Here is a 13,306-nt window from a genome sequence, read left to right on the forward strand (position 1 = left end):
ATGTTTTGAAGATGTTGTATGAGGTTGCAATAGACCTCAAACTTGAGGTGGTAAAATGTAATTTACCCTATATTTTTTTAAGGAAGTCTTGGATGATTTGTCGGCCATAACTCTATGAGGCAGCGATGAGTATCTAAAGTGTGAAGTGAATGTACTCTTTCCGACAGATGCCAATCTCCAACTGCCATTCATATGAAGCCAATCTCCAACTGCCATTTAAATGAAACGAAACCGCCACTACCACCATACTACCGTCGGCCAAAGTTAATTTCATTCTTTAATCAACAAGAAAATGATGGATTTGGCCATCACCTCAACTATTTGAGAAATAACTTAAAATAGAACACGTTTGCTGCTATCGTTATCGTAACGTCTCGTGTGACTTTATCGTTATCATAAAGTCATGTGTAAGTTTTTCTTTGTGTAACATTGTATCTTTAAATCACAACGTCGTGTGACAATGAATTCATTTCATGAATAAATCAAATCCAAGATATTAAGATCACGAATAAATTAAATCAATATAAAATAGATATTGACTAATTATATTAAACTTATCTTTATAATATGGAACATATGATTACGAAGATGAAGTCATTGATCCTTGCAAACAAAGTAGAAGTAGTCTTCTACTTCTAGTACCTCTCAATGAAATTTACTATCGAAATAGACTTGTAGTTTTCGTGAGTTTCAGTTGGTATGGAAGTAGGGACTGCTCCTAGGTTATATAGCTAGGGCTTCAACCAATTTCTCCCTATTATCGGAAATGATATCAACTCAAATCATATCTAATCAATTATAGTCCTATCATAACTCTAAAAGTAATATTAATTGCAATGATAGAAGCGACTATCATTTCATAGAGAAATAACCAAGAACCAAAACTTATTCATTTGCATATGCACTATTAGGATAAGAGTCGAAAAATGCAAAATTGAATTAATCCCAAATGAAAACACTATATTTGCTCAGAAAATGAAAACACTATAATGATGCATAAAATCAAAATTTGAGAATGAAAATATATAATTAATTCCTTTTAATGAGACTTTAATACACGACTTTGGCTATTGGTGACAAGATTATAATCATACCCCCATAATAATTATAGTTTGAAAAGATTATAATTTAGCATGATTAATTTTGACAAAAGTTTAGGCAAAAATGATTTACACCACAATTGAATTTCATAAAAAATTGAAAACCCCAATACGAACCGACTGAAAGCAATTCATAATAATGTAAATAATCACACATCAAAATTATGAAATTAAGCAGTCCTTCATAATACAATAATTTTTTTATATATACGTAAGTTGCCAAATAGTTTCACCTATTGGTTCATCAAAACAAACAAATTGGGAATGCCTTTTTAGAACATGTTAATTAACCATAGTAAATCCAAATTTTAAAGCATGAAAGCATGAAATCCAATACAATATTCATCCTAAAACCTCACATTTGCAAGATTTAATTCGATAATTTGACAGAATCCTAACAGAGAACAGCCCAAAATATAAGCAAACTAACCAAAAATTGGCTAGATTTTGCAACGCAATAAGTGGAAGCGTAAATTCTCAACTTAATCAATTTTGAGATGGAGAAATTAAATAAGAAAATAAAGGTTGATTGCCCAGAATCAATGACACCTTTATCTAATTCACAATTTAGTTGGAATCAAAAGCTTTATTTTAACTCAACCAAATTAGGTACTAAAAACCTCACACGCGACGGAGATGACCCCGTACTTTTTCAATGCCATATCTCACCCTTTTTTTAATTAATAATAATTAAATAGAATTATTGCATCTAAATTGATAATAAGAGGATTATATAATAAATCCAAATATCATCCAAGATTAGGTTTGGTCAAACGCCATCAAAACCTGAAATCATTTTACAAAATTTCTTGCAATTGGAAAAGACACTGTGTCATAATGCAATTCAAAACGAAATTTTCTTTTCACTGTGAATTACGAAAACAATACCAACCTTGATTGTATACATAATTTTATTCTTCCACAAAATATAAACATAATAAACTTAGTCATTACGCTAATTGATACATAATTGCGTAAGCATGTTAACTGATTTCATAGGATCAAAGAGTAGAAAACATCCGACCAAAACAATATTATGTAGGCAAACAACTACCTTTAATTAACCCGAACCCTAAGCTTTTTGTGTGGCTCTGATACCATATGTAAGACACATTCTGAAATCACAACAACAAGACATTAGGATCACGAAAAAATCAAATCCATATAAAATAGAGATTGACTAATTATATTAAACTTATCTGTATAATATAGAACACATGATTACGAAAATGAAGCCATTGATCATTGCGAACAAAGTAGAAGTAGTCTTCTACTTCCAGTACCTCTCAATGAACCCTAATATTGAAATAGGCTTGTAGTTTTCGTGAGTTTCAGTTGGTATGGAAGTAGGGACTGCTCCTAGGTTATATATCTAGTGTTTCAACCAATTCCTCCCTATTATTGTAAAGGATATCAACCCAAATCATATCAAATCAATTATAGTCCCATCATGACTCTTATTCCTTGTATTTACTTAATAAAGGCCCTTAATTGATTGCATGTAATTAGGACTCTAATATGTTTATTTCCTTAAGGCACCGAGAGTCCTAGAGATTTCATTAACTTGATTGCCAAGTCAACTATTCCCTCAATTATTCTCGGCATAATTAATTGCCATTCACAAAATGGTTTTACATTCTCCCACTTGAATGTCAATGAGAATACCTCAATGAGATAAATATATACGGTGATCACTTGAGTCCACTAAAGTATGCAATCATACCTTTCAAGTAACTTGTCACTTTGAGACTAAACGTAGAACCAAGGAAAACAAGGCACACATTGGATAGTTCCTTGCACTCCATGATTACATGCACGCTTAACTCAAAGCACTATGTTACTAACAAAGTCATGATACATCAAGAGCTAATAGTCAAAACATTAGCTCACAATAATTGAACTGAAAATATGAAAATATATTTTAGTACAAAAGTAGTTCACAAAAGAACTCAACAAGGTTGGTAACAAAACCCAACTTTTCTGTCAATTTAGAATATAATAAGAGAACAAGTAAAATACGACATACTGTTTACAAAATCAAGACCTCTTATTAAAACTTATGAACAAAATTTAAACAAAATTTACTCTTAAAGTATCAGCTACTAACACTTCCACTAGTACAAAAACATGTTTGCGCGACAGAACTTTGCGCGACGTAGGAAATTTCGTCGCGCAAAGTATGTTTGCGCAACGCTAAATACCAAACGTCGCGCGAAGTAGCTTTGCGCAACGGAACTTTGCGCGACGAAGGAATGCGTCGCGCAAAGATGTTTTGCGCGACGAAGGTGCACTTACGTCGCGCAAATCAGCTTTGCGTGACGCATTACTTCGTCGTGCAAAGTACCGTCGCGCAAAGCTAATTTGCGCGACATTGACTACGTCGCGCAAATTGTTTTTTTTTTTTTTCCTTTTGCTTTTCTTTTGGGGTTCTTGCATTGCCTTTTTCTTTTGTGATATCCACTTATGTAAATGTTTTAAATTGACGATCAAATTAGTTCATTGTATTCATATAGGGTTAAGGAGTGTATCTCTAAAAAATCATCAAAATCGGAGTTAAAACTACCGTTAAATCGTGTTTTTTCATTTATAACCGTCGAAAAGTTTTGTCCCGTTACTTGATCTCTGAATGTTTGTTTTTTCCGATTTTTGGTGTACGCTATCTCGAAGCATGTACAAATAAGTTTGACGGTTGGATCGTTGAAACTAGTTTCGTACAATGCATTTCCCATCAAAACAATACATTCACTATCACTTAGAGTTTATTTATACTTTCATCAAGTATAACATAAGATTTTGTGGTATCCACTAGTGTAAATATTTTAAATTGAAGATCGAATTAGTTCATTGTATTCATATAGGGTCAAGGAGTGTAGCTCTAAAAAATCATCAAAATCGGAGTTAAAACTACCGTTAAATCGTGCTTTTTCGTTTATAACCGTCGAAAAGGTTTGTCCCGTTACTTGATCTCTAAATGTATATATATACGAACAAGTTTGAATCGTGCTTTTTGGCGTACGTGATCTCGAAGCATATACGAGCAAGTTTAACGGTTGGCTCGTTGAAACTAATTTCGTATAATGCGTTTCCCATCAAGTTCAATGGTATATATATTTAGTAAGTACATTTTAATTAATTTATTTTGTACTCATAAGGAAAAGGGCAAAAGAAAAGCAAAAGGAAAAAAAAAAAAAAACACTTTGCGCGACGTATGTACACATGCGTCGCGCAAAACAGCTTTGCGCAACGCAGGTGGACCTACGTCGCGCAAAGTGGTTTTTTTTTTCTTTTGCTTTTCTTTTGGGGTTCTTATAATGCCTTTTTCTTTTGTGGTATCCACTTGTGTAAATGTTTTAAATTGACGATCAAATTACTTCATTGTATTTATATAGGATTAAGGAGTGTAGCTCTAAAAAATCATCAAAATCGGAGTTAAAACTACCGTTAAATCATGTTTTTTCATTTATAACCGTCTAAAAGTTTTGTCCCGTCACTTGATCTCTGAATGTTTGTTTTTTGCGATTTTTGGCGTACGCAATCTCGAAGCATGTACAAATACGTTTGACGGTTGGATCGTTGAAACTAGTTTCATACAATACATTTCCCATCAAAACATTACATTCACTATCACTTAGAGTTTATTTATATTTTCATCAAGTATAACATAAGATTTTGTGGTATCCACTAGTGTAAATATTTTAAAATTGAAGATCGAATTAGTTCATTGTATTCATATAGGATCAAGGAGTGTAGCTATAAAAAATCATCAAAATCGGAGTTAAAACTACCGTTAAATCGTGCGTTTTTGTTTATAACCGTCGAAAAGGTTTGTCCCGTTACTTGATATCTGAATGTTTGTTTTTCTCAATTTTTGGCGTATGAGATCTCGGAATATATACAAACAAGTTTGACGGTTGGATCGTTGAAATTAGTTTCGTACAATGCATATCCCATCAAAACGATAGATTCCCTAACACTTATAGTTTATTTATACTATCATTAAGTTTAACATAACACTTTGTGGTATCCACTTGTGTAAATATTTTAAATTGAGGATCGAATTGGTTCATTGTATTCATATAGGCTTAAGGAGTGTAGCTGTAAAAAATCATCAAAATCGGAGTTACAATAACCGTTAAATCGTGATTTTTTCGTTTATAACCGTCGAAAGGTTTTGTCTTGTTACTTGATCTCTGGATGTTTATTTTTTTCCAATTTTTGGCGTATGCGATCTCGGAATATATACAAACAAGTTTGATGGTTGGATCGTTGAAATTAGTTTCGTAGAATGCGTATTTCATCAGAACGATAGATTTCCTAACACTTGGAGTTTATTTATACTATCATTAAGTTTAACATAACATTTTGTGGTATCCGCTTGTGTAAATATTTTAAATTGACAATCGAATTGGTTCGTTGTATTCATATAGGCTCAAGGAGTGTAGTTGTAAAAAGTAATCAAATTGGAGTTAAAATAACCGTTAAATCGTGATTTTTCGTTTATAACCGTCGAAAGGTTTTGTCCCGTTACTTGATATTTGGATGTTTATTTTTTCCAATTTTTGGCGTATGCGATCTCGGAATATATACAAACAATTTTGACGGTTGGATCGTTGAAATTAATTTCATACAATGCGTATTCCATCAAGTTCAAAGGTATATATATTTATTAAGTAAATTTTCAGTAAAATTTATATTTAAAAAATAAAAAAAAAATAAAAAAACCTTGCGCGACGTCGAAATGTATACCTGCGTCGCGCCATTTGTCATTATTTTGGCGGGGCAATTGTAAAAAATAGGCATTTTTTAAAAAAATTTCCCAAATTTTCCAAACCAAAAGCCTTCCGCTCTCTCATCTCTCTCACTTGGTCTCTTTTCCCAAACCAAACCCAAATCTTTCTCCTAACTCCAGCCGACTATCCTCCTCAGCCAATTCCACCCGAGTACCAGAATCACTCTTAGACTCTCAGTCCCTCGACTCCCTTCCCTCGACTCTCCAACTCTCAATCGTCCTCCTCCTCGTAGTGCTCACCAGCCATCACCGCCGTCGACCAACACAACGGCACCACCCATCATCCTTCTCGACGACATCCCAGAGAACCCAGGCCATCACCCCCGCCGTCGATTCTCTCCTCTTCGACAACACCCCCGCCGTCATCCCTCTAAAATTTAGGTAATTTTGATTTAAGGTTTTGTTATTAATGTGAATTTCTGGTGTAGGGATTTTAGGGTTTTTAATTTAGAATTTATAGATTGATGATTGTTCTGTTGCCACCATTTAGGGTTTTCCTAAAATTTGAATTGCATTTGTAGATTGATGATTGATGGCTGGTGTTATGTATGTTTATAGATGATTGGTTGAAATTTCATGCGATCATTTTTCCATTTGTCGTTTAGCCCAATTTCATTTGTCAACATCATGATTTCAATTCCACAATTTCCATCCGAGCCTTTTCTTTTCTTTGCTGCTATTTTAAATGAAATGATACGGTTGATACCGTCCAACCATCGTTTCATTTTTCTGCATTTGAGTTATGAGTTGTATGAATCTAAGAAATATTTAAAGTCAAAAACTAATGAACTTGACTTAGTAGCCGTAAATCATAGTTAACTACATCCTATGACTTTTGAACCGAGTTGAGATTTCCATAACCAAAGGCATTTTAGACTGGTTGTTACCTACTGTTGGTCAAATAGTAAAGGTAGTTATAATGCTACTGGGAATTTCAGGACCTCAGCAAGTTCTATATTGTTTTTCCATGTTAGTGAATGCTCTTGATTCTTCATCTCCTAGGCTGTTGTATTCTTATGACTATGTAGGTCGTGTAGCGGATAATTGATTGAATTGGATGATTGTTAGTTCTGAATCTGCTTTATATGCTGCAACTGAGAGTGATATCATTGTTGGTGTGAAAGTCAGTCGAAATGCCACAACTGAAAGTGATTTCATTATTGGTGTGATGGACACTGGAATTTGGCCTGAAGCTGAGAGCTTTAAAGAGGAAGGTTTTGGTCATCCTCCTAAGAAGCGGAAAGGTGTTTGTGATGGCGGCAAAAATTTCACCAGCAACAAGTATGTCTCTCAATATTTACATGCATAAAGTTATCAATTATACGAATTAAAACTTTTGGTTGAGTTTATTCATTTCAAAATTTCATAACTAAACTACTTTTGTAATGGTTTTGCCTTTGTACTTTGCAACATTTAGTCAACATCAAGAAATGTTTGTTTTGCAGAAAGATCGTTGGTGCTCGATATTACTTAACAGACTCTGCAAGGGATTTCTGGGGTCATGGAACTCACTGTGCATCAATTGTAGCCAGGAGTCCTGTAAAGGATGTAAGCTTTTACGGACTAGCAAGTGGTACTGCAAGAGGAGGTGTACCTGCTGCGAGAATCACAGCATATAAAGTCTGTGATCTTGATTTCGGGTGTAGTTCAGACAGTATCATGGCTGCTTTTGACGATGCAATTGCTGATGAAGTTGACATCATTTCAATTTCACTTAATGGATTTTTTCGTTCTGAGCCTCATTTTTATATTGACCCGATTGCAATTGGTGCCTTTCATGCCATGAAGAAAGGGATACTAACTTCACAGTCTGCCGGAACCATATTTAATAGTTATAAGGTTGGTCCTGTGTCAAGTGTAGCACCATGGATATTCACAGTTGCAGCTAGTACCACAGATCGCCGGATTATTGACAGCATTGTTCTTGCAAACGGAAAGAAACTAGTCGTATGTCTCATCCACTTCCTTTTTCAACAAAATAAAAACATTTTATGAATACTTGTATATACTGTGGCTCAGATTGTTTTCCTTTCAATACTTTTTAATGTTCTTATCACAAACAGGGGCACTCTACGAACACGTTCACATTAAATGGAACAAATTTTCCTCTCATATATGGAAAAGATGCTTCAAGAACAAAATGCTCTCAAATGCTAGCTTGGTAATTCTTGTCCCTGTTTCACTTTTACTGCATACAATTTAAAGGAATAAAAATGAAACTATAGTACTGACTTCTTGTTGCATTTTAGTATATGTTGGGAAGGTTGCCTGGACCCTGATTTAGTTAAGGGAAAGATAGTTGTATGTGAGAAGAACGCTAGATTTCCTGGGGCTTACAGATCTGGGGCAGTTGGGATAATTTTTGTTAATTTTATGAACGAAACTTTTTCTCAAGTTCTCCCATTTCCTGGGGTGAATTTAATCACAGAAGAGCTAAATGTGGTCAAGTCCTACATGAACTCCACCAGGTATAGATTCATTTGAATACTGTTAAGGTTGGCGATTTTCGATCACGTTGCTTTTTAAATTCTTGAAAGCCTCTCTTATTTTACAGGGTCCCTCAAGCGACGATATTACAAAGTGAAGTCATAAAAGATGTTGATGCGCCTCTTGTTTCTATCACGTCTGCGACTGGACCAAATTTAGTTGACTATGTTCTGAATTTGATGATTCTTCATCTCCTAGACTGTTGTATTCATTTGACTATGTAGGTCCAGGGCGAGGAGATGAGGACCTATACCAGGACGGTGAGAGACTTTGTACGAGCCATGTCTAGCCTCCAAATCTCACTACTAGCACTTAATTTTGCTCCACCTTCGACCTCAGAGCCACCTCGCCTTGTCGATACCCAGTAGCTTGACATATCAAACCTAGAAGACTACTTGTAGTTTTTTCTTTTTTGTTCGAACATCTTGTACGTACATTTTCATATATTTTATAATTAAATACTTTTGCTTGGTTAATTCATTATTGTTTAGAATTTAATTACAATATTTATTAAAAATTGAAAAAAAATATTTTTGACGAAAACAAAAAAAAGGGATTTGCGCGACGCATGCCTACGTCGCGCAAAGATAATAAGCCACTTTGCGCGACGCATGTCCTACGTCGTGCAAAGCCACGAAGTCACTTTGCACAACGCATGACTACGTCGCGCAAAGACACCTATGCCACTTTGCACGACGCATGTAACCCCTTCGTCGCGCAAAGCCTTCTGTCACTGCCTTGCCGCGACGGTTTGCGTGCGACGAAGGTTCGTTGAGCAAAGTTTTGCGCGACGTTTTTTGACTTTGTGCGACGAAGGACCTGCGTCGCGCAAAGTGTTTTTTTTACTAGTGTTCAAAGCACACATTGGATAGTTCCTTGCACTCCATGATTACATGCACACTTAACTCAAAACACTATGTTACTAACAAAGTCATGATACCAAGAGTTAATAGTCAAAACATTAGCTCACAATAGTCGAACTGAAAATATGAAAATATGTTTCAGTACAAAAGTAGTTCACAAAAGAACTCAACAAGGTCAACAAAGTTGGTAACAAAATCCAACTTTTCTGTCAATTTAGAATATATAAGAGAACAAGTAAAATACGACATACTGTTTACAAAATCAAGACATCTTATTAAAACTTATGAACAAAATTTAAACAAAATTTAAACAAAATTTACTCTTAAAGTATCAGCCACTAACACTTCAAATTTTTAACACAAAAGGTAATTGCTTGCTCCCACTGATTAATAGAGACAAAATTATATAGATAAATTATTATTACTCCCATTGATTAAGAGAGTAAAAAAAAACTTTGTAAATGTCAACAAAATGAAACATATACCTTTCAAATACTCCCATTAGCAAAACATTAGTCATGGGATCTAGAACATAAAATTTGTGAGCTCAACATCTTTATTCTAGATATCTGCAAGGAAGTGACTCTTGTGACTGAAAAATTATACAAAATCATTTGGTTAGTTTTGTTCATCTAACATTTGACAGAAATTAAAAACTTTAACCAAATGTTTTCTTATTGCATCAAAAGCATATAATTCCAGAATCATCTTTTGATAGAAACTGATTATATTATGATTGCATAGCTAAAACATAAAATACAAGGGCAAATGTATATAGCTTCAACACTTTTGAGCAGATGAAGTATATACAATCTTGTTAATTCCATGCTTCACTATACATTGATTTATAGTTGTACTGAATAAGAAAACACTTTGGAGCAGATTAATTTTCCGTCAATAACATATAAATCACAAGTCCAATTTCTTGAACAACAAACAAGAATTAATAAGCAAAACACTTTTGAGCATAATATACTCATTAACCCTTCAGTAATTTCCTGCAAGATTAGTTGCATGTATAACAAATAAAATATAAACAAGTATGATAATGTACGTTTTATCTACCAAAACTATGACCATTAAAAGTATGCAAAATTGATGAGTATGAAGCCCATAATACATTATTTCTCCCACTTGGGCAAACACTCAAAATTGCAAGATTAAACACTAGAGAAAATGGTTTTCATATAACAAAATATAGGCTAGTTGAATCAATAAAGATCAAATACATAAATTTTTATTTTTATTATTATTTTTAAGTAGTTAGAATTGAAAGGTTCCATAAATAAAAACTTATGCAATGACTACAAATTTTATTTTATTTTATTTTAGTGTATGAGAGAAGACTCACATATGTGTTAACGATTAGGTCATACCAAATTGCCACATCCCGGCCCAGGCCCCCACCATATCCCAGGCTTGACTCCACCATAGCACTATATTGTCTGCTTTAGGCCTCGACCACGCCTTCACGATTTTGTTTCTGGGAACTCACACGAGAACTTCCCAGTGGGTCACCCATCATGGGAATGCTCTCGCCCGAACTCGCTTAACTTCGAAGTTCATACGAAACCCGAAGCCAGTGAGCTCCTAAAAGGCCTCGTGCTAGGTAGAGATGAGAACATACATATAAGGCTTACATGATCCACTCCCCTGGGTGATATGGGATGTTACAATCCACCCCCCTTAGGGGCCCGACGTCCTCGTCGGCACACATCTCGGCCCAGGCCCCCAAATCATAAATTAAAATGAAACCTAATAAGAGAATCCAAACTTAAAATTTATGTTTTAATTCTAAAACAAAGTCGATAAACACTTAGATATCCCAATAACATCAAATTTTCAACAATAATTTTAATCCAATTTAGAACTCAAAGAAAATTAAGGCAAAAGATTGGCACATTTACCTATTTTAATCTTGATTATGCAAAATACACCATGGATGTACTCGAGTTTTGGAGGGTCGAACCAACTGCAAATTGCATGATTGTTACACCTTTGGGCAGAAACAAATCATGTGAAAAATACATGCATTGCTAGCCAAAACATAAAATACACAAAATACATATAGCTTCAACAGTTTTGGCCAGATGAAAATATGTTAGAAGTACTTTATGATTTGCTATAATACTAATTTATAATTGGTGAGTGATTTCTTGAAATTCCCATTGGGACAAAAGTATTCACCATATAAATTAAAGTTTTGATTTTTCAAAATAATCCTTTAGAACAATATTAAATAACCGTTTTGTTGGATATTCAATGATTCTCTAAAGATTCAATCAAACACAAAAGTATGTCGTTATTGACATTGAACAATAGAGTTCTCGAAAGAGAAAACATGGTTATATCAGTTATTCGATAGGGACCAAAATGATCAATCAGTAAAATGATGCCACTTTCCAATTTTCTCTCAAAAGACAATTATCATCATAATCAGAATTGATGACCAAACAAAACATTGGTTTAAGCAAAACAAACCAATACATCTTTAAATCAAAATTTAATCAGTGTTGTCTATAAAAGTCATTAGTATTGAGAATTTGCATAAAATAAAGACATATTGGAACCATAAGCTTGTACAATAATTGATACTAATAGATGTGCACAAATCAGTGAAACAATATCACATAACAAAACTAGTTTTGAAGTACCAAATTTCAACAGTACTACTTTAATTAGTTTGCAAATTCACTAAAAACTCAATTATCTTTAGATTGTCATGAAAATTTTTAGGTATGCACTAGACATATATGACTACTATTTCGCAAAATTTCATGATTTTAAAAATTTTTAAGTGAGCCAAACATGATTTCGAAAAGAGAGGTTCTTTAGGAACTGCAGAAAATGTTCAGTACAGACCTGAGATTACAAATTCACCAAATATTCATTGTTCATCTGATATGCATGAAAATTTTCAGATATAAAGTAAATATACAAATCTGTTAATTCCCAAAATTGTATAAGTTTTGAGAATTTACAAGTGTACTAAAAGAAAATACAAAATGGGATGTGCTACAGAAACGACAAAAATTCTGCAGTACATATCAGAGACTAAATAATTCACCAAAAATTCAATTTTTTTCTCCAATATGGATGAAAATTTCCAGAAATAAAGTAGACATATAAATTTATTGTCACCCAAAGTTCCATGATTTTTGCGATTTTAAAAGTGGGCTAAATATAAAATCGAAATGGAATTTGCTGCAGAAACGACATAAATTATGCAGGACAATCCCGAGATTAAAAAAACAAATTCACCAATAATTCATTTCCAAACCAATGCTTGTGAAAATTTCTAGATTTGAAATAAATATCTCAATGTATATCATACTAAAATTTCATGAATTTATCAATTACATAAATATATCAAAATAATATTACAAACACACTATTCTGCAGAAGTCTTGCAGGCTTCCAGCAACATGGTATCACACTTAAAAATTTACCATAAATCCATTTCTTGTCCAAAAAGTAGGAAACAATACCAGCGTCTACAATCCATTTGATATTACAACATGACAAATTTCATAATATTTGGAGTTATGAAAGTCTATCAAGCCCAGTTTATTGACATGAATGGTTTTTCGTATGAAAATTACGTCAGTTATATAGAACACTAAAAGTAATATTCATTGAAATGATAGAAGCGACTATCATTTCATAGAGAAATAACCAAGAACCAAAACTTACTTATTCATTTGCATATGCACTATTAGGATAAGAGTCGAAAAATGCAAAATTGAATTAATCCCAAATGAAAACACTATATTTGCTCAGAAAAAGAAAACACTATAATGTTGCATAAAATCCAAATTTGAGAATGAACATATATAATTAATTCCTTTTAATGAGACTTTAATGGAGACACGACTTTGGCTGTTGGTGACAAGATTATAATCTTACCCCCATAATAATTATAGTTTGAAAAGATTATTATTTAGCATGATTAATTTTGACAAAAGTTTAGGCAAAAATGATTCACACCACAATTGAATTTCTTACAAAATTGAAAACCCCAATACGAACCGACTGAAAGCAATTCATAATAATGTAAGTAATCACAC

General features: G+C 33.4%; 1 protein-coding gene across 1 annotated transcript; it reads left to right on the top strand.

Annotated features, from left to right (window-relative positions):
* Positions 1–5,912: 5,912 nt before the first annotated feature.
* Positions 5,913–8,848, top strand: LOC126587061 (subtilisin-like protease SBT4.3). Its single transcript, XM_050252038.1, has 7 exons — positions 5,913–6,270; positions 6,918–7,170; positions 7,335–7,836; positions 7,953–8,050; positions 8,139–8,357; positions 8,444–8,512; positions 8,601–8,848. The coding sequence occupies exons 2-7, from the start codon at positions 6,947–6,949 to the stop codon at positions 8,617–8,619; spliced, it is 1,131 nt and encodes a 376-aa protein (XP_050107995.1). The 5' UTR covers positions 5,913–6,270; positions 6,918–6,946; the 3' UTR covers positions 8,620–8,848.
* The last annotated feature ends 4,458 nt before the right edge of the window (positions 8,849–13,306 follow it).

The sequence above is a fragment of the Malus sylvestris genome, chromosome 10 (genome assembly GCF_916048215.2).
Source record: "Malus sylvestris chromosome 10, drMalSylv7.2, whole genome shotgun sequence".
NCBI classification, from domain to species: Eukaryota; Viridiplantae; Streptophyta; class Magnoliopsida; order Rosales; family Rosaceae; genus Malus; species Malus sylvestris.

Coding starts and splice junctions, on each gene's coding strand:
- LOC126587061 (XM_050252038.1), top strand. CDS start 6,947: ATGATTGTTAGTTCTGAATCTGCTTTATATGCTGCAACTGAGAGTGAT. Junction 8,051..8,138: donor TGCTCTCAAATGCTAGCTTG/GTAATTCTTGTC, acceptor GTTGCATTTTAG/TATATGTTGGGAAGGTTGCC. Junction 8,358..8,443: donor TCCTACATGAACTCCACCAG/GTATAGATTCAT, acceptor CTTATTTTACAG/GGTCCCTCAAGCGACGATAT.